Source organism: Sphaeramia orbicularis, chromosome 2 (genome assembly GCF_902148855.1).
Source record: "Sphaeramia orbicularis chromosome 2, fSphaOr1.1, whole genome shotgun sequence".
NCBI lineage: Eukaryota > Metazoa > Chordata > Actinopteri > Kurtiformes > Apogonidae > Sphaeramia > Sphaeramia orbicularis.
In genome coordinates, this window is record NC_043958.1 from 18,242,430 (window position 1) to 18,269,549 (window position 27,120).

The 27,120-nt window shown below is 34.7% G+C and overlaps 1 protein-coding gene across 4 annotated transcripts in view; it reads left to right on the forward strand.

Moving 5' to 3' along the window:
* LOC115434573 (gamma-aminobutyric acid receptor subunit beta-3-like) overlaps positions 1–26,802 on the forward strand; it is a 158,595-nt gene extending 131,793 nt beyond the window's left edge. The window contains exons 8-10 of one of the 4 annotated variants that reach the window (XM_030156612.1): positions 933–1,085; positions 13,975–14,222; positions 23,444–26,802. In XM_030156612.1, coding sequence (XP_030012472.1) covers positions 933–1,085; positions 13,975–14,222; positions 23,444–23,815 — 773 coding nt within the window. In that variant the 3' untranslated portion in view covers positions 23,816–26,802. Of the gene's footprint in view, positions 1–932; positions 1,086–13,974; positions 14,223–16,403; positions 16,819–23,443 lie in introns of those variants that run through there. The other 3 variants (XM_030156620.1, XM_030156633.1, XM_030156627.1) reach the window with 3 other exon arrangements.
* The last annotated feature ends 318 nt before the right edge of the window (positions 26,803–27,120 follow it).

The following is a 27,120-nucleotide window of genomic DNA, read 5'->3' on the forward strand; positions in this document are numbered from 1 at the left end:
CATAATCAGTAACGCCATTTAAAATTTCACTGGTTTAAAATGACATGAAAACATACAAAAGGCGCAGAATCTTAATGAGTCTCTCCATCCAACTCTGCACACAAGTGTGTAGTCAATTGGACCCACGCTCGCCACAAGTAGCTTTGGCTGAAACATGAAACCCACAGATTGGAAATTACAGTGTAATGGCCTCCTCTTCTCCTCCGATATGAAACCGAAATGGAAAAAAAAAAAAAAAAAGCCAAGAATAGCGGGAGTAACGAGCCGTAGATTCACTCCATAAAGAGACATACGCTGCAGAGATTCACAACAAATCATGCATGGCGTTTGGTATCAAAGCATGCACACACACGTCTACTTGTTATAATCCGGGTCATGGAAAAGCAGTGACAGAAATGCTTTCTCATAACAGATCATGGTGGTGAACGTTATTTAAAATTCCTGACTTGTGAAGCATCAGAGGCACGCATTTATGAAGCCATTATTCCCTGCGTAACGTCGAATCCCCCAGAATCATTGTATGAATTATGTAGGTGGATGAGATGGAATAAGTGATAAATCAAAATGTGCTGAAATTTTTATCGCCATCCTGGATTTTGTGTCACATCATCATAAAAAAGGGATACGGCTGTGTGTATTTGAATGTGTGCGCGAGAGAGTTGTGTTGGTGCGACTGAAGGAGATATTTGTTACCATGGCAATAAATCCAACCCATGCTGTTGCGGTTGTCATGGAAACTGAAACAAAAACACAAGGTGTCCCTGCATGCTCCTTGGAAACGATGTGTTCACTGTTCATAGTTTAACATTTTTAATTAGATTTTTAAGGTATCTTTGTCTACCCATAATGCCATTTTTTATTGTTCTGTCGTTTGCATGCTGTTTAAAATTAAAAAAAAAAACCCTCTTCTTTTCCATCTCGTCTCTGCTCAGGTGCCTATCCTCGACTGTCTCTGAGCTTCAAGCTGAAGAGAAACATCGGCTACTTCATCCTGCAGACGTACATGCCATCGATCCTGATTACTATTCTCTCCTGGGTCTCCTTCTGGATAAACTACGACGCGTCGGCAGCCAGAGTGGCTCTAGGTAAGAAGCAGGAGCCGTTAGGGAGCAGGTATTTGGCTCCTCAGATGAGGTTGGGAAGGCCACTTTTCTTCTGTCCGTGATGGATTCCCAACAGCAATAACGCTTGTAACTCGGCTTCCTTAAGTGAGAGACTGGACTTCTCATTCTGGCTCGGGATTAGCGATTGCTTCAGGGGATAGGTTGAAAATTGGCGGGGCAAATGGAAGCAGATGTAAAGAACATTTCTATTATGTTTGCCACAAGAGAGGGGTATGAAGTCCCCTGTCTTTTACAAGCTAATCCTTGTCGGGATCACAGTACGTTAAAATATGTAAATATTGTGGTCGGAATATTGCTCGAAGCTGATGACTCACAGTAGCTGCTGGAGATTATTAGGTGTCCTAGTGTGCATGTAAACATGAACTACTCACTCTGTTTGTGTGTTTTTGCAGCTCTGTTTGAATTAGATCCACCGTGTTTTTCTGTAGGCGAAAAACATGAATTCACAACCTTGACTAAATTAGGTCATACCTTGTGTATATCATATCACTGGTCACTGAGTTGGTATTATATCCTCTCCTAATGAGTGTAATTTGACTTGTTATTGAGGAGTACTTGTTTGGCTGCAAAGACCCGCTGAGTACGAGCCCCTGTAAACAATAAACACGGCAAAGATGGAAGCAAGTCGCTGGTGTTGTAACCTCGAGTGAGTCCTCGAGTATGCTGCAGTACAGTTTTGTCTTTGTCCAATGTCGAACCACAAGATTTATGACGCGTCAACCAGGAATAAATACACAACTCAAAATTCAATATAAAGAAATAGACAAATGTTTCCTGCTAAAGTTGCATTCCGATGTGTTAAAAATACTTTGAGAATTTGGTTTAAACTTTCATACCTTGGTTAAATGCATTTAAAGTTTAGTTTTTAACAACTATAGATGTTATATTTCAAAATATAGCCTGTTAGTTCATGTAGCCAGAGTGCTTTATTGTGATGCACAGACCAGTTCTCTCAGAGGTTTGTAAGTAAAGTTGATTTGATTTGATTTATTTATTTATTTATTTCAAACATGCAAAGAAACCAAATAAAAAAATAAAAAAAAACATTTAAATGGACAGAATCTATCTTCAAGCACACACAAGTCTGAATTTTGCATGGTCGAAAATGAGTAGGAAGAAGTATAAACTTATTTAATCCTACCCCTCTGCTTTTACACCTTTATCACTAACTTGATACAAGAATCAAACTATACAATTTTCTTAATTTTAGCATTGAACCACTACAAATGCATAATGCAGTAACTGAATTACACGCAACAATATGATCATGGCAGTACATTCATACAAACAGATTCAACAATTCAACCATTTTATTCAATAATTATAGCATATTTATCAGTACAACATCATCCATAAACAAACAGGCCTCGTTGTCATTGTCATTGTCACTGTCAAGTTTATTTATATAGCAGTTTTTATAGCAGTGCTTTATGGTAAAATCAGAAGTAAGATACATAGACACACAACTGCGTACACAAGCGTAAAAACATAAAAGTAAATTGTCATAAAACCCACTAAAAGCCTGTGTCTTCAGCTGCTTTGTAAAAGACTCAACAGCATTTCAAATGTAGAATGACAGTGACAAGCAGTCCATACTTGGTTATTATCAGTCTGAAGATGCAGATCAGAAGGATCCATTTGCTTCCATACACATTAAAATGAAAGGTTTTCATTGATTTTTTGATTTTTTTTTTTTTTTTTTTCCATTCATAGATTTGGGTAAGGTGGATGTAAACTTGTAACCTTAAATGAAAGAAGTGGTGGTCATGGTTTACTGTTGTCATTTTACCAGTTAAACTCAGCTGCACATGAACTGATGAGCAGTCTTTTTAATTTTTTTTTTTTTAATTTTTTTTTTTTTTTTTTCTAGAGAATTGTGTTCATCACAAGAAAAAAACAACAACAAAATACTCTAAAATATTAACTCAGCTTATTCAGATTAGATGCATCATGCTTGTTTAAGACTTGGTATGATATCTGTCATTTTTTCCTTTCATAGCCAGATATGATGTCATCACATTGTGTGTATAAAGCAGGGGTGTCAAACTCCTTTTAGTTCAGGGGCCACATTAAGCCAAATTTAATCTGAAATGGGCCGGACCAGTAAAATAATAACATAATGATATATAAATAATGTCAACTCCAAACTTTACTTTATGTTTTAGAGCAAAAAAAGTAAAATTATGCGATGAAAGTGTTTACATCTACCAACTATCCTTTAAAACAATGTGAATAACATGAACAAACTGACATTTCTTAAGAAAACTAAGTGCAAGTTTAACAATATTATGCCTCAGTTTATCATTTAAACGTGTAAATTACAACTTACAGTCCACAGTGGATCAACAAATACAGAAAACATTTAATAGCAGGCAGAATATTGTTAAAATTACAGTTGAGACATTTTAAAATGTTTATATTTGTTGAGGTTTTTTGTGTTTTTGTGAAATGATAGTTTGTTTTAGTGTAAATAAAGTAAAATGACATGAAAGTGTTTACATTTACAAAGATGAAATTTGGACTTGTGAGTATTTATAGGTTATTATGATAGTATTTGACTGATCCGACCCACTGGAGATTAAATTGGTCTGAATGTGGAACCTGAACTAAAGTGATTAACGTCTTCAGTGTAATTTTTGCATTTCACAAATTCATTCCAGGGGCCGGACTGGACCCTTTGGCGGGCCGGATGTTTGACACCTGTGGTATAAAGGCATGTGACGGATGAAATACATTCATTCATTCATTCATTTATTTTCTGAACCTGCTTTATCCTCACTAGGGTCACGGGGGTCACTTGGAGCCTATCCCAGCTACTTATAGGCAAAGGCAGGGTACACCCTGGACATGTCACCGGTTCCTCACAGGGCTGAACATATAGAGACGAACAATCACTCTCACATTCACACCTACGGGCATTTTTTTAGATTAACCGATTAACCTATCAGCGCATGTCTTTTGGATGGTGGGAGGAAGAAGAAGTACCCGGAGAGAACCCACACAGAAATGGGGAGAAATGAAATCCACTTCCCATAATGCATCTTGCTTTCCTTATGCATATATCAGCAAATGATGTTGCATTTCATCAGTCATGTGTTGAAAACAAGACCATCATATAAAATACACTCATGTTGCATCTATTTTTCAAAGGCAAGAGTACATAAACTTTGCACTTTAATTCAGTAATTTACTATTAATCGACAAAATTCAACCTCTACAGTTGTATATGCTCTATTAAAATTAAAAAGAAAGAGTCAGAGGAAGGAGGTCAACAGGGTTAAGCAGCAGGTTTTAGCTCTTTGAGCCACAGGGATGGCTAACAGATTAATCTAGTCATGTGGATTGATTGCTGCTTTGGTCTTTAAATCTTCTTTATGGATATATAATGGAACAGTAATGATCTTAACACATAATGCTTTTTAGAAAACGTCCGTCTATCCCCTTGTTATCCACAGGTGCACATAGCTTGTTCAAGTCCAAAATGGATATGCATACATACTTTTATCTGTTTTACATGACCCCCTTTATTTGCTAGTTTGCTTTCTTTCATTAAGGCAGGCATGCAATATTTAGTCATTACTGCATGCCTCCTAGTGTATCTTTGCCTTTGTGTGTGTGTGTGTGTGTGTGTGTGTTTGTAATTGAATGTGTGTGTGAAGTCCTGCTTGCTGCAATATCCGCCATGTGCCTCCCTAGCTGAGAGGCAACCGGAGGTCCATTCAGTTGTCCTGATGGATCATTACAAGCTTTCAGCAGGTACATTGATAGGGGAAAAAGGAATGTGTGAGTGGGCATGGGTGTGTGTGTGTGCGCAAAGCTGCTCATTTATGTGTGCAAACCTGCCAGTAAGAGCAGTGTAATGATCAGGGAGAAATCAATTCAAGGAGGCAGAAGGCAAACAATTGAATTGTTTGAAGCAGAATCTCATTTTCCTGAGCAATTTTGAAAGGATTGCGAAGTTACAAATGACCCGCTCGCACTCTAATCTGGTTGGAACCCACTTCCCACAGTCATACCCTCCATTTATAATTAGATTATATGGACTGTCAAGGTGTGGCCATTAGCTATTATGGGTACAGGAGCACTTGTAGTCTAATGGCAGGCACAAGTTTGAGCTTATTCCATGTTACTCCAGACACACCAAGTTCCTCTGGGTATTTTAAAGCCTTAAGTGACAAATTCTGAATGATTGCGCATAGGGATGTAACGGTATGAAAATTTCATATCACGGTTATTGTGACCAAAATTATCACGGTTATCATTATTATCGCGGTATTTATACTTATACACACACTGAAATAATGTAACCAAGTTGTATTTTGAAAAAATAAATAAATAAATAATAATAATAATAATAATAATAATAATAAAATAAAATAATAGGCATGATGTATTTTTTGTTGGCAGAAATGTTCAAATATTAACATGTAAACATCAAACATACAAATGTGCATTAAAGATGGCACCTTATGGCCATTGTTTGACCATTTTCCAGATCAAGTTTGAGTTGTTTTAGTTTCTTTTTCATAGATAGATAGATAGATAGATAGATGTAAACAAACTCGATAAAAATGTTGAATATAAGCAACAAATGAACAAAATACGGAACAAATTGGACAAAAATGCACAAACATGAGCAGCAAAATCAATGAAAATGAACAAAAAATGAGATAAAATGAATAAAAACTCACCAAAATTGGCAAGAAAATCAATAAAAAATGTAAATAAGTAGCACAATGATCCAGGAAATATGCAGTACTGTGACTTTTCAAAGTGCGGTAATCAAACACGGTTATCATGATAATTAGAATTTAAACGGTAATACTAACCGTCGGGAATTTTACCGCGGTTTATCGTTCTACTGGTAATCGTTACATCCCTAATTGCACATGCTAACTAGATAGCTGAAAATGTGTCCTGCTTGAAGTGATGAATAGAAGTGTTCAGTTAAGGCTGCTTTGATTTACCGCCTATGCTTCTGTTCTCGTAGTTAACATTCTTCGCAGACGTTTTATTGCATCCTACATGATACCTTTTCCTTTTTATAATGTTGAGCTGTGTTGCTAATGGCCTATTGGCTTGTGATTAGAAGAGATTTGATTGCCGTGCGCCTTTGAACGAGCCGTTAAGGTAGGAAAGAGACTAGCAGGGGGGGGACGAAAAGAAAGAAAGAAAGAAAGAAAGAGGTGCAGTTGAGCAAAGAGGGAAAAGACCACTAAATGATGGTGAGAAGAGCTGGGGGACAAAGAGATAAAGGATAAATGAGGAAGAAGAGGGGGAGATATTGAAGCAGAGGGAGAGATAAAGGGGGAAGAAGGAGGGAACAATGGAAAGAGATAGAGACAGGACTGAGAGAGACAGAAAAAGAGTGAGAGAAATCCCATAAAACTCTATTTCTCCCTGGAGAGTAACAACGTGATGAAAAAGGAGGGAGGCCTGTGGACGCATGGCCCCTTGATTAAATTGTTTGGAAAGGGAATGTGTGTGTGTGTGGGGAGGGAAAGAAGGAATAGAGGGAGGGAATGAAGGACAGAGAGTAATGGCACAGTTGAGAGAACACCTATAAAGAACAAGGCTGTCGTTAAGCAAAAAAAAAAAAAAAAAAAAAAAAACCCAAGAGGTTGCACCATCCAATAGCTGGCTGAACAGGGCAGAGAGACACAGAGCATGTGCACACGCAGGAAGGCGGGCAAGGCGAACAAGCCCGCGCACGTTCACACATTATCTCCGTCGACACACACACACACATATGTAGCACTAGCCTTGTAATGTGCCAATAAATCACACTAAGGGTTGGATTGACCTTAGCTATCTCACTCCCTCTTCCCAACCCCCTGACTGTTCCTTGTCTCTTCACTGTACTTTATGACACACACATACACACACACACACACACACACTCCTAAAACCCTGTCCGTGTATGTCCTGCTCTGATAGGCTCCATTTATTTCCAGCATTGGTAGATAAAGTACTCGAGATACATCCGCTATATATCTGTAATGAGATAAGATATAGCATTATTGCTTTGCAGAAGGTCAGAATTTGCATGAATATGTATGAGACATGTATTTATTTGCTGCAAGCTGACATCCTGTGAAATGCATCAAAACGCCTTGTCTATTAGCGGTGTTACATTTCACAGATATGGCTCTTTGTCAATGTCTTTTTAAAGCTGAAACGTGTATTATCAAAGTGGCGGTTGCGTCTCTGCGACTACTAGGGAATAGTGACTAACCGTGCCTTTCTGTATTCCTAGTGCAGTGGTTCCCAACCTTTTTTGGCTCGTGACCCCATTTTAACATCACAAATTTCTGGCGACCCCAGATATTCAAACTTTTTTTTTTTTTTTTTAAATTAATTTGTTTTTGATCATGTGATAGTTTGCTCTACTATGTTGCAAATAAACGTTAATTTTAGATGACATTTAGGCTATATAATGTACAGGATGGGGAAGCAAAATTTACAATATTTTGAGGCAGGGATTGAAAGAGTGTATGACCAGTTAGTTTATTGAAAGTCATGAGAATTTATTTGCCACAAGAAAATTTACATAATAGAAAATGTTTTTATTCTATGTGTCCTCCTTCTTTCTCAATAACTGCCTTCACACGTTTCCTGAAACTTGCGCAAATGTTCTTCAAATATTGGGGTGACAACTTCTCCCATTCTTCTTTAATAGTATCTTCCAGACTTACTTGTAATAGTTTTGCTCATAGTCATTCTCTTCTTTCCATTATAAACAGTCTTTATGGACACTCCAACTATTTTTGAAATCTCCTTTGGTGTGACGAGTGCATTCAGCAAATCACACACTCTTTGACGTTTGCTTTCCTGATTACTCATATGGGCAAAAGTTTCTGAAAAGGAATGGATAATAGTGTTAGGTATGATTATGACATCAATATATGTTTGGTTTCAAAACAACTGACGTAGTGCCTGCTGAGAAAAAACAACTAAATGTTTATTGTAAATTTTGCTTCCCCACCCTGTATATTATTATGGACGGAGGCAGAAAAATCAGGTGTAGATTACTGCAAAAAGTGAGTTTTATTTTCCTCGGTCAGGATATGTACAGTCAGTCTAGCTTGGATTTACAAGGCTGATAATTAATATTGAACAAACAAGAACTCAAACTATGAATTATGAAAGAGCTGCAGCGTCCGAAACTGACCACAATGAACATTTGACACATAAACAGAACCACAGTGCTGCAGTTTCACAACCACAGTTTGTCTTTTATGTATTTGGATTGTCTCAACTCACCACATATTGTTGGGGTTTTTTTTGGCAATTACTAGAAATTTCAGGTGACCCCATTTGAATTCCAGGTGACCATCTGCCTATTATTTCTTGCACTTTAACCTACTATAAAAACACAAAAGGCCAAAAAACACACAAAAAATATAAAATCTGATTTGAAAAATGTATGTAATTTATTGCAAAAGTGACACACAGGTGCTTAATGAATCTTTGCAAAGACTTTAAAAGTGAATATTGGTTCCAGATATTAAGTTTATAAAATCAAAATTGTAATAAATCAAAAATATACTCAAATATTTGACATAAAAGCGTATCTTTACATAGGCATTTTCTCAATCAATTACTAGAAATTTCAGGCGACCCCATTTGAATTCCAGGCGACCCCACGTGGGGTCCCGACCCCAAGGTTGAAAAACACTGAGATTTAGCGTTATTGCTTTGCAGAAGGTCAGAATTTGCATGAATATGTATGAGACATGTATTTATTTGCTGCAAGCTGACATCCTGTGAAATGCATCAAAACGCTTTGTCTATTAGCGGTGTTACATTTCACAGATACGGCTCTTTGTCAATGTCTTTTTAAAGCTGAAACGTGTATTATCAAAGTGGCGGTTGCATCTCTGAGACTACTAGGGAATAGTGAGTAACCATGCCTTTCTGTACCCCTACTGGTTAAGGTTATGAAGAGCTGGGGGCAAGATACATGCAGCACTATTCTAATGAGTTATTTCTGCTTGATGACCAAGGGGCAGTTAGAGGTTTTCAAGGCAGACCTTTGAATTTCAATGAAGTACAGGTTACACACTCACCTACTGAGCAAGAAAACAAGATCACTGTCACACGTTTTCAATGGACAAAACCGTCAGGATGTTGTTACCTCCACCAGGAGGTATTTTGATCACTTTGCTTTGTGTGCATGCATGTTTGTTTGTTTGTTTGTTCGTTTGTTTGTTTGTTTATTTGTTAGCAAGATAACTCCAAAAGTTATGGACGGATTTTCATGAAGAATTGATAAAATTTTGGTGGTGATCCGGGGGGGGGGGGATCAGAAGGAGGAATGGACTCACATCATCAGAATGAACACAAATGAAGGGAAAAAAATGCCCAAAAATGACGAAAATACGAAAATTAAATGAACACAAATAAAGAAAATAATGAACAAAATGCACAAAAATGAAGAAAATATAAAAATTAAATGAACACAAATGAAGGAAATAATGAACATAATGCACAAAAATGAAGAAAATATAAAAATTAAATGAACACAAATGAAGGAAATAATGAACAAAATGCACAAAAATGAAGAAAATACAGAAATTAAATGAAAACAAATGAAGGAAATAATGAACAAAATGCACAAAAATGAAGAAAATACAGAAATTAAATGAACACAAATGAAGGAAATAATGAACAAAATGCACAAAAATGAAGAAAATACAGAAATTAAATCAACACAAATGAAGGAAATAATGAACAAAATGCACAAAAATGGAGAAAATACAGAAATTAAATGAACACAAATGAAGGAAATAATGAACAAAATGCACAAAAATGAAGAAAATACAGAAATTAAATGAACACAAATGAAGGAAATAATGAACAAAATGCACAAAAAGGAAGAAAATATAAAAATTAAATGAACACAAATGAAGGAAATAATGAACAAAATGCACAAAAATGAAGAAAATACAGAAATTAAATGAACACAAATGAAGGAAATAATGAACAAAATGCACAAAAAGGAAGAAAATATAAAAATTAAATGAACACAAATGAAGGAAATAATGAACAAAATGCACAAAATGAAGAAAATACAGAAATTAAATGAACACAAATGAAGGAAATAATGAACAAAATGCACAAAAAGGAAGAAAATATAAAAATTAAATGAACACAAATGAAGGAAATAATGAACAAAATGCACAAAAATGAAGAAAATACAGAAATTAAATGAACACAAATGAAGGAAATAATGAACAAAATGCACAAAAATGAAGAAAATATAAAAATTAAATGAACACAAATGAAGGAAATAATGAACAAAATGCACAAAAATGAAGAAAATACAGAAATTAAATGAACACAAATGAAGGAAATAATGAACAAAATGCACAAAAAGGAAGAAAATATAAAAATTAAATGAACACAAATGAAGGAAATAATGAACAAAATGCACAAAAATGGAGAAAATACAGAAATTAAATGAACACAAATGAAGGAAATAATGAACAAAATGCACAAAAATGAAGAAAATACAGAAATTAAATGAACACAAATGAAGGAAATAATGAACAAAATGCACAAAAAGGAAGAAAATATAAAAATTAAATGAACACAAATGATGGAAATAATGAACAAAATGCACAAAAATGGAGAAAATACAGAAATTAAATGAACACAAATGAAGGAAATAATGAACAAAATGCACAAAAATGAAGAAAATACAGAAATTAAATGAACACAAATGAAGGAAATAATGAACAAAATGCACAAAAATGAAGAAAATATAAAAATTAAATGAACACAAATGAAGGAAATAATGAACAAAATGCACAAAAATGAAGAAAATACAGAAATTAAATGAACACAAATGAAGGAAATAATGAACAAAATGCACAAAAAGGAAGAAAATATAAAAATTAAATGAACACAAATGAAGGAAATAATGAACAAAATGCACAAAAATGGAGAAAATACAGAAATTAAATGAACACAAATGAAGGAAATAATGAACAGATGCCCAAAAATGAAGAAAATATAAATACTGAACAAAATTAAGAAAAAATGAATATAAAAACACAATGAAGAAAAATTAAGAAAATAATGAAGAAAATGAAGAAAAATGAAGAAAATACAAAAACAAATTGACCAAAAATGAAGAAAATATGGAACAAAATGAGCAAAAATGAATATAAAACAAACTGAAGAAAACAATGAACAAAATGAAGAAAAATGAAGAAAATATAAAAACAAAATGAAGAAAAATGAAGAAAATAATGAAGAAAAATGAACAAAATAATGAACAAAATGAAGAAAATAATGAACAAAATAAAAAGGGGGGTGGACAGATCTCTCTTGGTGGAGGTCTGCGCTCTCCGATTGCTTTTCTTGTTTCCTCTGTCTTTGGCAATCCCAGAGCGACATAATTATGTCTTCCACTGGGTCAATCCTCTTCTTAACTAGCAGTGGAAATAGCCACAGAACAAACATTTTTTTTCCCCGATTAAAAATAACCTTGTTTCTATAGTAACACCTAAGACATCTGTTGGAGTTTTCTTCAGCGTGACCCTCAGGTTACTGACAAGATAACAGCTTCTGCTTAGAGTAGTGAAGTGCTCTATGAAGAGACTTCTCCTCTGACAGGTCTGGACTAATTAAGCATCAACCATCATTTTCTTCACTGTGAAGGAAGAAGCTTCTGAAGGAGGAAAAACAGTCTTTTAAATGAATGGTGTACAGTTTTTTGTACAAGACAGAATTGGGTTTTTGTTTTAAAGGGTGTCGACAAACCAAAACTACCTTTTGTTTTCTATTTGTGATGCTATAACCTGATATAATCCTAGTTTTAATTAAGATTCTAATATTGTTGATACTAATATAGTTTATTTAGTGTATTGTTTTAGTTTTATATGGGGCAAACTGACTACTTTTATTTTCGAAGTTATAATTTTAGTTTAGTTTTTTTTTTACTTATGAAAAGGAATGCCTTCATTTACAGAGGCTAAATATAGAGGCTAAACATATTAAATATTATATAAATTGATAGTTTTTGTTGTTAGAGGAAATATTGATGATTTTACATTTTAATTTAATTGTCATTTTAGTTTAGGTCACACTTATTTATGTCAGTAAGCAAACCACTTTATCACTATACATTAAAACAAACTTAATGTTAAGCATCTTTAACCTATTAAATGCTATGCTATTAAGTTAATGCCTTATTTAACATGTAACTAAATATTACTTGAGTATTTATTTTTCTCACAACTTTTCTTTTATTATTTTTAAAACAAGTATCTGTACATTCTGGTCCAAATAGACTCATTATTTTAATTATAACACAACCATGGGGAATCATTGGTTATTTTATTTTGCATCATCTTTTGCTTTTTTAACATCCAGGCTTATTTCAATCAAAATGGATAATAACGCATAGGAAAAATAATCCTTTAATGAATGCTCATGTTAAACATAATGATGTAAAGTTGACCAAATGACATAAAAATGGCTGCTTTTTACTTTTAGACATTGACAGAAATTGTACTTTTTCACAAAAGTGTGCAGTTGTGTCACTTTCTGATGATTACTAGAAACATTATTAAACTACTGTGGTAACTACTATGTGAATATTTCCTTACTATAAAGTATTATCACAGTATTTTTTTGCTGCAGGTTTCAAGTTGTAAAGCTGCAGGAGCTGACGTAATGGACGGGAAAATACCAGAATTTAACAATTCACAACTTCCTGCTGCAGCTCTCTCCACTCAGTCCAAATGAAAAGACTGAATATAAATAGATGAGCTGCTATTTAAAACTGAAGCAATTTTTCCAAACTTCTGTGTTGATGCACTGAATGCAGCAGTAGAACTGTTAGTATGTCATGTAGGGCTGCACAAAATATTATCGCAATAATGGAGTGTGCAATATTCATATCGCAAAGATGTGCAATTTTTTTTTTTCCTTTTTTTTAAATTAACTGTTTTACACACCAGGGATACCAGAGTGTTTTTGGTAAAAAAAAAAAACTGAAATAATGCTGGTTGAATGCAAGTTTACATGTTATTAATGTTGATAAGATGTAAATATTTTCAGCTTTTTCAACTATTTTCAAATATTTTCAGCTTTTTCAGCTATTTTCAACTTCGGGCAAGGCCTGAACACTTATATCTAAAGATTTTATCAGTTTTTGTTTGCTTGAGTTACGTAAAAAAAATCTTGAATTAAGCAAAAAAAAATCTGCCAATGGAAGAAGTGAAAATTATCGTTAGATTGTTAAGATCTATTATCTAAAAATAAGTTCTTATATCTCACTGAAAGTTACTTTTTAGGTGATTATGTCTTAATTTAAGTGTAATGATATATTTTGACAAGAAATGAGAAAAATACACTTGGTAAGATTGAGATTTTTGCAGTGTAGTGTCATGTCTGATGGAATCTGATCAGCAATTGGTAATTACAGCTGTCAATCATAAGTTTAACTCCTCTGCTTCTCTGAAAATGCCTGTGATTTTTACAAAATCCTGGTCATCATGGAGTTTATTTTCTACAGCCTGAAAATACAGGCATGGAGCAGAAGCAGAAGTCTCATATCCTCGCAGACCACTTGAATTATTTGTGCTTGAAGGTAATTATGAAATATTTGCCCCAAAAAACCAAAAAAAAAAAAATCACACACAACTTTATTTATATTGATTATAATGTAGTTATTGATACAGTCTAAGTCCTAATTAATACAACTGCAATAATAATGAAACATATTACATTAATATACTGTGTAATATAAATTTTTATTGTTTTTTGTTTTTTTTTAATAAATTCTTGAATCAGACATAGTCGCAAGTTTAAATTTTTTTGTATTCTCTTCTCACAGGGATCACTACTGTGCTCACCATGACAACCATCAACACCCACCTGAGAGAGACGCTGCCCAAGATCCCTTACGTCAAAGCCATCGACATGTACCTGATGGGCTGTTTTGTCATGGTCTTCCTGGCCCTGCTGGAATACGCTTTTGTCAACTACATTTTCTTCGGAAGGGGCCCTCAGATGCAAAAGAAGCTGGCTGAAAAGGCGGAGAAAACCAACAATGAACGGGCAGCCAAGTATGACGCAGCAAGGGTGAGTTGATGTCCTATATCGACTGACTTAATCCTTTAACCCCTGAGACATTATTTCAGTGAAACGGGCTGTTTGGAATTTGTGGCATCATAAAAGATGCTATGAGTATGTGCTTGTGTTCCTTTTCTTCAGCAGTTTTGTTTTACTGTGTATTTTAGGGTCAAAACAGGGTGGAATAACAGAAAAAGACAAAGAGGAATTGAAGTTTGACAGATTTTTGCCAAATAAGGCACTCAGAATGTACATCAGTTCGAGATTTAGGATGTTGAACATGAACTGTGAACTGGAACACACTGAACAACAACAAGTATTTGAATTTTGGCTCAATATTTTTTTTTTCTAAATCAGTCTAGCTGTTTTTTGGCACCTGGTTGAACTGCAAAAAGTAGTTATACACAGGAAAAAAATGCCCCTATAAAAACAAGTCTTGAATACAAGATATTTTTGCTTGAATTAAGCAAAAAAAAAATCTGCCAATGAAACAAATGAAAATTATCTTGGTAAGATTTCTTGACATAAGATTTTCAAGATTTAATGTCTAAAAATAATGTTCTTATATCTTACTCTTCAGGAGATTATGTCTTATTTTAAGTGTGATGAGATATTTTGACTAGAAATGAGAAAAATACACTTGGTAAGATTTTGATTTTTGCAGTTTAGGTTTTTTTTTCTAAATCAGTCCAGCTGTTTTTTGGCACCTAGTTGAACTCCAAAAATTGGTTATAAACTGGAAAAAATGCCCCTATAAAAACAAATCTTAAAAAAAATGGATACAAGATATTTTTGCTTGAATTAAGCAAAAAAAAAAAAAAAAAAATCGGCCAATGAAACAATTGAAAATTATCTTGGTAAAATTTCTTGAAATAAGATTTTCAAGATCTATTGGCTAAAAATTAGTTCTTATATCTCACTGAGAAGTTACTCTTTAGGTGATTATGTCTTATTTTAGGTGTGATGAGATATTTTGACTAAAAATGAGAAAAATACACTTGGTAAGATTTAGATTTTTGCAGTGCAGTTTTGTATTTTTTTTTTCTAAATCAGTCCAGCTGTTTTTTGGCACCTGGTTGAACTTCAAAAAGTAGTTATACACTGGAAAAAATGCCCGTCTTAAAACAAGTTAAAAAAAAATGAATACAAGATATTTTGGCTTGAATTAAGCAAAAGAATCTGCCAATGACACAAGTGAAAATTATTGATAGATTAAGATCTATTATCTAAAAATAAGTTCTTATATATCACTGAAAACTTACTCTTTAGGTGATTATGTCATATTTTAAGTGTGATGAGATATTTTTTAATTGAAATGAGAAAAATACACTTGGTAAGATTTAGATTTTTTCCAGTGTACGGTCACAATTCGCCAAAAACACTGTTAAAAAAAATAAAGGAAAAACACAATAACACTACAAATATGAGTAAAAACAAAAAACACAAGGAAAACGGTGTTAAAAAAAAAAAAAAAGGTCAAACCGTCTATTTTTATAGTGAGTGGGTCTCACTCACTGCTCTGTGTTTTGCCCCCTATTACACAGCTGGCGGGGGGTCTACTGAGCATGCTCAGATGTCTATGAAAAGCCCAAAGTCTATTCTCTGAGCACGTTTTGAAATTTCTCTTATTAAGCAAACAGTTGATTTTTTATGAATATTTAAAATAAATCATACATTCAGAACGCTCGCCACAGACACATTAGGGGCTAAAGGGTTAAACCATCAGCTCTGGAATGGATTGAAATAAAATGATGGTGCTTATAGGTGTTGTTGCTGTTTCTGTGGATGTATTTATTTTTTTAATTCTCATATAAAAAAAAAAAAAAAAAAATTCCAGTAGCCTGTGGGACTGATATGGCTCTGAACGCACATTGAATATTTGGTGTTGCTTCCACAGGAAAATGCCTCTGGACAGAGCTGCAGAAAGGACACTGAGCGGACACTACTCATTTTTTTTTTCTCTCCTCTCGACAGGACATGAATGATAAAACAGCCTCGACATGACAGTTATCCTAAACTGAACTTTTTTTTTTTTTTTTTTTTTTTTTTAAGCCCTTGACAGCAGAAGCAAAGACATTATTCACTCTTTTCATTTGATGTTTATATTTCGTAGGAAACTTGTTTGGTTTTATAAATTAAATTTCCAGGTATTTGTTTACCACATGTGGCTGAATATTTTCATCTCCTCAGGAGGCAGGTAGTAGGACCGCTTCCCTAAAACGGTCCAATCAGGTTAAAGGTCTTCGGCACTCACGTTCGGTGAGTTGTTTATTCAGTGAGACTCTTCAGTTTCCTTCAATCAACTCTATCATGCCATCAGCTGACATGGATGTTTTGTTATTTTCTTTTGGCTCAATGCAAATATTCCGTCATCCATGGAATGAACACGACAGCAACAGACATTCCATGACATTCCCATATATTATCCAGAGAATTCATTTTGACTTTGACATTGAATTTTTGCAGTTCAGCTTATTTTGATGGTGACGCTCGTGATCTGCATTAGAAACTTTCCGATATGACGCCGTTCTCTTTCTCCTTTCAGACCTCATTATGAATGCATGCCTGTTATCTATTCTGTCCTTTTTTTATTCTGCAGTCGTCTCATTGAAACCATCATAAAGAAGTCACATTTCCCATGAAGCTTTCATCAAGTGGGGCTGCGCATGTTGGGATGCGGCAAATCAGTGGGCAGCTGCTGTAGAAGTTTCCCGTTTTTGTCAGTCGGTTGCATCAGTGACAGCAGCCAGAACGATTTTTTTTAATAGATTTTCAAAAAAAAAAAAAAAAAAAAGAGTACAATTCATAATTTAGGGCCACTGAACATTCAAATATTCACCTTGGAATAATACTTCTATCTTTAATGGATGCTTAGATCATATGTTCAGCCCAAAACTGCAATAATTTAGACTTTTCAGTGTCAGGAAAAGTTTGTTTTGTCTTGGTAAAAAAAAAAAAATCCTCATAATGTAAAATAGTCATTTATGGAGGACACAGTCACCAGAATGAACTGTTGCTACTGGATGATTCTGCAAACTAAGGACCAATATAATCTCAGTGTCATTTATCCTTGAAAGAACAAGTAAATTTGGGCCATTCCTGTACGTGGATTAGGTTTGGAAAATTTGGCTTTTTGCATTATTTGTTTTCTTTATTAACCCATAAAGACCCAAACAGCCACCGGTGGCCAAAAGCATCTACTGAAACTAATCCACTAATCCTATCAATATATGTAAATAATTGATGTAAAATACAGTTTGTCATCTTTTCATGGTCATCAGATATGACCCATTTGGACGTTCAGAGGCTCCGTAGTGAACGTGGAAACACCGTCATCTTCTACAGCATTGATTCAGCAGTAAAACACATCGAGTTGGATCAATGACAGTGGATGGACACACTTGGTTTACATTCAATTAATAATAGATTTTGTTGAGAAAAAGTCATGTTTTCCTCATTTTTCTCTGTTTTTGTTATAATAACCCTTAACTTTAATATGAGCTTTTATAAACATCTACATCAGGGGTGCCAAACTCATGTTAGTTCATGGGCCACATACAGCCCAATATGACCTGTAGTGGGCCGGATCATTAAAATAATAACATAATAATACATAAATAATATCAATTCCAAAATCTGTGTCTAATTTCTGTTTTAGAGTGAAAAAAGTAAGATTATATTATCAAAATTTTTACATCTACAAACTATCTTTAAAAAAATATGAAAAAACACGAACCATGACGAAAAGGAAATTTATTAAGAAAAAAGTGCAATTTTAACAATTGATGCCATTATTTGGCCTCAGCTTCTCAGTTTTGCATGTTCATTACAACGTACAGATCACAGTGGATCTACAAATGCACAAAACATTTAAGAACAGACAGAATATTGGTTAAATTACTCTTAAATCTCTTAAGACATTTCAGGTTGTTCATATTCAGGTTTTTCACATTTTTTGTAAAAGGCTAGTCTGTAAATGTTAACATTTTAGTGTAATTTTACTTTTTTTTACTCTAAAACAGAGAAAAATATGTGGTTTTCGTTATTTATACTTTATTATGATAGTATTTTACCGGTCTGACCCACTTTAGATGGAATTGAACTAAATTTATTTTGACATCCTTGATTTTTGTATTTCACTAATTCATCCTGCAGGCTGGATTGGACCCTTTGGTGGGCCAGTTTTGGCCCCCAGGACGCATGTTTAACACCCCTGATCTACATGATTAATGAATTAAATATAGAAAAATGCATGATTTTCATAGAAAAAATTCAAAATACAGAGGACAATATTGTAATAAATGGTGATAAATCACTTAAGAAAGGTTAAATAGTGAGAAAAATTCATTTGGGAGCTACCACAAAAGTAGGGTCTTTATGGGTTAAACCAACCTCTTGTATTATTTTCCAATGCACAACTAAGGGCCAGATCTACTAAAGGTTTGCATGTATTAAAACGTGTGCATACTCATTGCACACGCAAAAAAATGTACAAACTGATTTACTAACAGTGCGCACTAAGCATTGCATCTTTGAAAGGTGCAAAATAGCACATCTGCATCCAGTTAGTACATTTGACACAATGAATATGCAATATGGGGCGTGTGCTGGGAGGAGAAAATGTAAATATATTAATTTAGCACACGCAAAGTGATTTATCAAACCCCAAAGCAATTTTACTCATAGAAACTGCGTCTATATTTAACATGTCTCAAAAGGAGGTGCAAACAGATAAGGCGTAATTGCACACACATGGAAGTGTTCATTTTTCACCCTCGTGAGCATTTTTGGAATGACAGTAGAAAAAATAGTTGAATAATTGAGACGTACACACATACCCCCCCACACACACACACACACAAACACACACACACACATACACTCTTTACAGGACTCTTTTCCACTTGATCTGATATTTGTGATTAAAAATATGCCCCGACATTAGGCTACAGTGTGACAAAATTATGTGCACATGACAGTCATTCAATCCAGCGCCCCCCCTCCCACCTCTAAAATGAAAACTGAATGAATGAGTCATGCAATACCCTCTATGACTAAACTCCTCCAACGTTACATTTTTCCACGCGTCTGGATCACTCAGCACACTGTTACCATTAGTGCTGATGTATCCCAGAGCAGTTTTTACAGCGTATTGTCTTTAACCCTCCAGTATCCGGGTGCGCCTTTTAGGCACACTTTGCACTTCACGTAAAAAACTTCATATTATTTTTCACAGTTTAAATAAGGTTAGAATTCAAAAGTTGTTCATTTTTGCATGATCTTTTAAATTCTGGCCACCAACTAAAGTTTGCACATTGTAAACAAAAGAAAATTACAAGACTAGCATCTGTCTCCCAAGTGTGCCTAAAATGCACTATTTCTTCCATTTCATATGTATGATTAGGGCTGACCTTGAATTATAAAAATAAAATCAAATTAGAGCAGAAAAATAAATCAATATATAATATTTAATAGTTTGATTTATAGGTGTGCATTTTACACACACTTGGTGACAGATGCTAGTATTTTTGAAAATTTGACCTAGCGCCAAAAATAATAATGCAAATTAACCACTGTTTGAGTTAATCACTGGCATATGCTAGGCTGCAAAAATCAAATAATATGTGATCCACTTTTTATGTAGTATATTGATAAAAAATAATTTTGTGTTTTTGCATCCAAAAAAATTGTTTGTTCACAATACAAACATGGCATTTAAAGGGTTAAAAAATGTGACAATTATTGAGTATTTGGTATTTTTATTTATGGCTCAAGTTGATGAAATAGAAAAAAGTGTAAAAGAATTAAAAACAAACTATATGAATTTTTTTTTTTTTTTTTTTTGACATTATTCTACAAGTGTGCCAAAAAGGCACACTTGGTGCTTGGTAAGGGCCTTGCTGGATGGGATACCGGAGGGTTAATGACGACAACCAGTAACGCACGCAAAATCCTCATTTACATAGGGCAGTCTCCAAGACTTTGCACCTGTTATCATTTGCACAAGCAATCTTAGTAAATCGCCTGCAAAAATTGTAGATTGTGCACATAAATTAGTACACGCAAACTGGGATGTTAGTCGATCTGGCCCTAAGTGTGGCCAGGGCTTAAAATAACCAGGTATGAAATAGTTACATATGAATATAATTGAGAGCCAAGGATTGAAAAGTGTTATTAGTGCTTTAACGCTATACCTTTTAGAAAGAGGTATCAAGATATTTTTGTTGGTCCAGATACATTGAGATTATATGTGTTATATGTTTAATGTCAACAGTTTATTCTGGTGAATTATTTTTGGCTTTAAGGCCAGAATCCAGCAGTCGTCCTTCACTTTAAATTGAACTCAAATTTGTGTTTTTCGTGGGACATCAGCAGTTGCTCTGTTGAATGATTGCCGTTGCCCATTATTGTTGATTTGTTTTATGGCACAGACACATCATAGGCATGGGATATGATGTATCTACTGTGTGTTGACTTGAATTGTTCCCAAATTAATTGCATCGCTTTAGGAGAAACTGAATTACTCTTCACAAGAATTACACCAAGTGGTTTTACCCTCTTATTTTAAGCTCTTACAATTCAATTACAATTCCTATCAAGTTGCCTTTACAAATTGAACATACACAAACATCATCTGCTTACACACAACTGGTGAACAGCAACTGATTGACCAATGATTGATTGGCTAAGGCACAGGGGTCAAACATGTGGCCGGGGGGCCAAAACTGGCCCACACGATGAATTTACAAAGCACAAAATGCAAAAATTACCCTGAAGATATTAACAGTCAAGGGCATCAAACTTAAAAATAACAGCATAATAACCAAGAAATAATGACTCCAAATTTTCTTCTTGGTTTAATGTAAGAAAAATAATATGACATTATGCCTCTAAATAATGGCAATACCAATTTTTCTCTTTGATTTATTGCAAAGGACATTAAATTGTGATATCCTTTAACAATAAAATGTCAATAACATGAACAAATATGAACAACCTGGAATGTCTAGAGAAAAATAAGTGCAATTTTAACAATATTCTGCCTGTTTTGTGTCTTGGTAGATCTGATCTGTAATGCACATGTATAAATCATAAATTGAGACATAATATTGATAAAATTGTGCTTATTTTTCTTCCTAAATTTCAGTTTTTTCAGGGATAGAAATGGCTTCATCATTTAATGTTATTTTTGCACTAAAAAAATTGGAGTTGTCATTATTTATAGGTTATTATGCTATTATTTTACTAGTCCGGCCCACTGGAGATCAAATTGGGCTGAATGTGGCCCCTGAAAGAAAATGAGTTTGACACCCCTGGGCTAAGGCCTTTACGTCTGAACTTCCTACATCGTACTCTGACTCAGTTTCTTTTTCATGGCACAAAAATCCTCTAAAGTGTCTCTCGCTCTGATCTTTAGTACACATATCTTTCATTCAGCCTGACAAGTCATGTTTGAAGTACTTTATTACAGCAACACAATGTATTTTAGTTGACCATATGGGCTCCAGTCTCATCATTCCCCACAGATGTGTTTACATGTAGATGTAGGGGAGTGATGAATAAATATCTGATCCCACAGAGTCTGCGGGCAGATGGAGCAGCAGCAGCAGAGGGAGAGATGGGAAATTCTTACGATTTAAACTCATCGCCAAATAGGAAGGAGTGTTGGTAGATGGTGGAGATCAGAGGTGTTAAACTCATTTTAGTTCAGGGGCCACACTCAACCCAATATGATCTGAAGTGGGATCGGACCAGTAAAATAATAACATAATAATATACTGTTTAAATAGTATCAACTCCAAACTTTTCTGTGTTTTAGAGCGAAAAAAATAAAATTACATTGTGAAAATGTTCACATATACAAACTATCCATGAAGAAACTGAAATTTTTAACCCTTTCATGTATGTTTTTTATTTGAGTGTTTTTATTCCTCTTTAAGCATGAAAAAAAAAAAACATTTTGATTGAAATTTTTTTTTAACCTTTTTTTCATAGAGTTGCAGAAATGTCCACTCAGCTGGACACCATGTGTTTAATTTTTGAAGCAAAGAAACATGTATTTACTGATATACTGTGTGAAAACTATGAAATAAAAGCATGTTTAATGCTGGTAATCTGCTATTTTCTCACATTTTAACATACTCTAATACTAGTTACTATTTACTTCATGGAGATAATATGCAAAAAGAAAAAACAAAACAAACAAAAAAAAAAAAAAAACAGAACTGTTGATTACAGTCTAATATCAATTAGCAATTGATTTACACTCAAACAGGTTACTTCAGATCAGGTTTATCAAGAACAGTAAAGTTCCAGTAATGCTGTGAATGTCAGTGTATGGGATGATGCAGAAGCATCCACTGTGTTGGCTGATATGGAACTAAAACATCAAAATCCATGAAAATACAAGCGAACAGCTGTAGAACAGCTGTCCACTGTAGTGACCACTATGCATGAAAAGGTTAAAGAAAAACAAGGGCAATTTTAAAAATATTTACAACTCAGTTAATCATATAAAAATTACAACTTGCAGATCACAGTGGATCTACAAAAGCATAAAACATTTAATAACAGGCAGAATATTGTCAAAATTGCATTTATTTCTCAAGACGTTTCAGGTTGTTCATATTTGTTCAGGTTATTCTCATTTTTTGTGAAAGAATAGTTTGTAAATGTAAACATTTTCATTTTTTATACACTAAAACAAAGGAAAAAAGTTGGATTTGTCGTTATTTATAGGTTATTGCGATAGTATTTTATTGATCTGACCCACTTGAGATCATATTGGAATGAATGTGGCCCCTGAACGACAATTTTCGCATTCTACAGGCCGGATTGGACCCTTTGGCGGGCCAGTTTTGGCCCACGCGCCATCAGTTTGACACCCCTGATGTAGATGGTGTTGCGTTAGTATGCAACAGAATGACTCAAGTTGACTGCTTGAACTGATTTGCAGGCAACATAAGAAAAGTATAAGACATTTCTGCCATTTTCAATACAGAAGGAGTATTTTTAAAAGCTGTATTGTGCATTTCACAAGGACAGGTTTATGAGTCAGAAGTGTTGACTTGTTGCCATGGCAAAAGCATGATGTGTCACCCCCATTTCATGTGACCCGCCGAGTGCACTACAGGAAAATACCTTTAAAATGTAAGGTACTGGCCTTTTAAGACGTTCCATCCATGTGCACATAATGATCTTAATTAGTTTTCTCATTTCTGTCTTTTCAGGCGGAACCGCACGGCCATGGGAACATCCTGCTAACAACCCTAGAGATCCATAATGAAGTGGCTGGAGGCGAGATCACCACCAGCGTGGCGGACATTAGGAACTCTCAGTCCATGGTTCAGTTGGACAGCACGGCCTCGTCGCACATCCAGTACCGCAAACAGAGCGGAGGGATAGGCCCGCGTTCCGCCAGCCGCCACTCCCTGGACCGCGCCGCCCAGATGAAACGGAGCCGTCTGCGGAGGCGGTCCTCGCAGCTCAAAATCAAAATCCCAGACCTGACGGATGTGAACGCCATCGACCGCTGGTCACGGATCATCTTCCCTTCAGTGTTCTCGCTGTTTAACCTCGTCTACTGGCTCTACTATGTCTGATTGGACTGTTCTTTTGAGGTGTTTGTTGTTGTTTGTTTCTTTTCTTTTTTTTCTTTTTTTTTGTTTTGTTCTTTCCTTTTCTGTTGCTTTTATACATGATGGAAACTGTTCGAGTTAAAGACTGCAACAAAACAATACAAAAACTGAGAAAGACTACTGAGTTTTGGACCAAGTTATCCTCAGTTGTTTTTATATTTGCAGTCTTTGAATCCTTAGTCTTTTTATTTTCTAAAGTATGTACTGTAATTGGGACTTGTGACAGTCATTTCCCATCATCTGCCCTCTCAGTAATGTGTAAATAGAGAGATACAAAGCCAGCAATTAAATACATACTACAGTATTTGCAAAAAAAAAACCAGAGAAACCACTCTAAAGTTTTTTCTAATCAAAAACATGAATCATTAATAGTACTTTATACTATACAGATGGTTAGGTAAGTGCAAGCAATTCCAAAATCCATTAAACAAACAAACTGCTGTATGTTTGACTGATACCCTATGCACAATTACTGCATGTCATGATCAGCCATAGTGGAAAATAACCTCTCTTTTGCCTCTGATTATGTCACAACTTTATAGTGCAGATCAGAAACTCCTTTTCAGAAAACAACAGTCGATGTGTATTTGTCATAGCGTTAAAATATTTGCTATTTACTATATCGTGCATTAATCTGGTAAATCTTTACCCAAATACAATAATTTAAAGTCAGGACATTGTCCTCAGTTCAGGATGATTGTGACTCAGGTTCTGAATTTTGCTATTTGGCATTTTTTTCTTGAACAAAAAGAGAAAGTGTCAGTGAGATTTTTTTTTTTTTTTGGGTAATTTGATATTGAAATAGAGCAACAAGCACAAAAGTGAATAAAACTGCCATTTTTTTCACGTTACTCTTCTACCTTCTACAGAGCTCCGAGAGATAACACGACAGAATTGCACTCAAATTTATCAGACTTCCTCTAAAACCTGTCTTACTTTAATTTAAAACAACTGCCAAGGGCCTTTTGGGCGTTACAGTTTCTCAACCCGTAAAATATTCTAATATTTTTGTACTCGTGTCTTCAGGTATTCATTTAATTCCCAAACCTGTCTTGTTAAGAACATTTTTTTGTTGATTTGTTTTTGCTCAAGACTTACTCTGTTGTGACAATAGAGTGGAATGAAACTCCTTTTTGTACATAAGTACATAGGTGTGTATATACATAAATGTATATATATATACTGTGTGTACAACCCAAAATGAACATGATCAAGTATTGAGCATTTGTGATTGTCACACTGGCTATTAAATGTCAGACTATTTAGTGCAAAAAAAAACAAAAAAAAACAAAAAAGACATGGATTAAACAAATTAAGCAACAGGTCAGTACAAGCATCTGTTTAGTTTTTGAGGGGCGCGCCGAACACATTTCTTCTCAAATCATTTTCCACTTTACACTGTATCTTCATTCTCCATTTGAGAGCTGCACATACTGGAGCAAGTGATGCAAATGGATTCCATTGATTCCGCAGACGGACCGTGATAACAGGTCTGTTGACTAATAAGCACATACAAGCATTGAATGTATCAGATCCATTCTTCAGGGAGAGAGGATAATGAGCCATGGTCATCATTTCTCCATCAGAATAGGAATGTAACACGCCCATTATTACGCTACCGCGAGTGATGGGAGGGGAGATGGCGTTTAAGGGTGTGTGCATGTGCATGTGTGTGTGAGAGCGATGGGATATGGACAGGGAGGGCCTGAGATGGGAAAAAGGCCGTGGTTAGATCATTTATTTTCTGTGCTGCTTGCTCAACTATGGACAAATGTCAAAGTAGAATAATATTTGTGAGTAAAAAAATAGCTCTCCTGTTTGACTCTTATGATAAACTGTGCCATTCCACCACAGGTCGCAGAGCAATCAACCAGTTGCAACTCATGATGTAAAGCAGAAGCATTCTCCTCCTCAGTCATGGAAACACATCTGCTGTTTGTGCATGTACAAAAACATATATAGAGACAAAAAAAAAACAAACCTTTTGATACTGAGAGTTCTGGTTTTGTCGAAACACAAGTCACTGATGTTTCAAAGTAGGGACCAATTTCTTTTCTTTCAAAACCTGGAATTGTGAACGCTGTAGTTTTATGTGTACAGACTGATTTATGAGCTGAATGTATTGTACAAGAATTGTTGCTGCACATAAATGAATTGAGCTCAAACCTGATCAGTGTACTGTAGGGCTCCAAGTGACTCCACATGCAAGCAAATCTGTCACTAGTTCTTGTGCTGGTTTCTACTGTGTAGACAGGACTGAAGTGCAGATTTGATCGAGGTCCAAGAAACAAGAAACTGAGGCACTGGCTTAGTGAAATAATCCTTTTACTGGTGTCAAAAAAAAACAAAAACATCTTGCTAAAAGTGTTGAGTTTGATTCTGGGCACAAAGCAATGTTTTAACAATCTCATGCATTAAAAGTGAAGCAGTGTGATAGTACCGGTCTGTCCAAAGATGTTTAAAGCTGCTTTGTGTAGTTTGAGATGGGAGATTTTTACTTATAAAATCTAAAAATGTATGTAAATATGAGGTAAAAAATCCAAAATCCCTAAAAGCTGCAACTGTTTTACATTGGTTATTTGGTTCTTCTACCCTCCTTCACAATTACAAGCCAAAAAAAGATTCCTTATCGGTCATGTGGTGAGATTTGAACCGGTGCAGAGTATTTAACAGTTCATTGTATGAGTCATTTTTATTCCCAAACTACATAGTGCAGTTTAAAAGTGCAAGAGAAGGAAACTGTTACAAACTCTAGATACTTGTTTAACATGCATGCAACTACAATTCTTTCCTGGGGAACATTTTTGAGAAAAAAAAAAAAATGATTGCAAACTCATTAATGAGAGCTGCTAACTGCTCATTTTAGAGATGACATTATGCCATGTGAGCCTACGTGAAAAAGACAAAAAAAAAAAAAAAAGTATTTAAAAAAATGTCAACAAGTCATCAAAGACTTCAGGTGTTGTATGGCCTTGGTCCCATAATGGAATGTGAAATGTTCTGTGCTGCCACAAAATGTATTTAGGCTTAGATTTATACTGTATATCTCTGTATGTTTCTCTTCCTTTTTCAATAGATTATCATGTTAAAACCATGAAATAAATGATATACATTGTACCTGTGTATTGTAAATGGATGCAAGCATGCATGACACACTAAAGAATCTGCATATATATATATTTATATATGTATATATATGTACAGCGAAAACGGCAAACAGACATTTCGAAACATGCAACTTCAAATAAAACACATTTTATTACATGTTT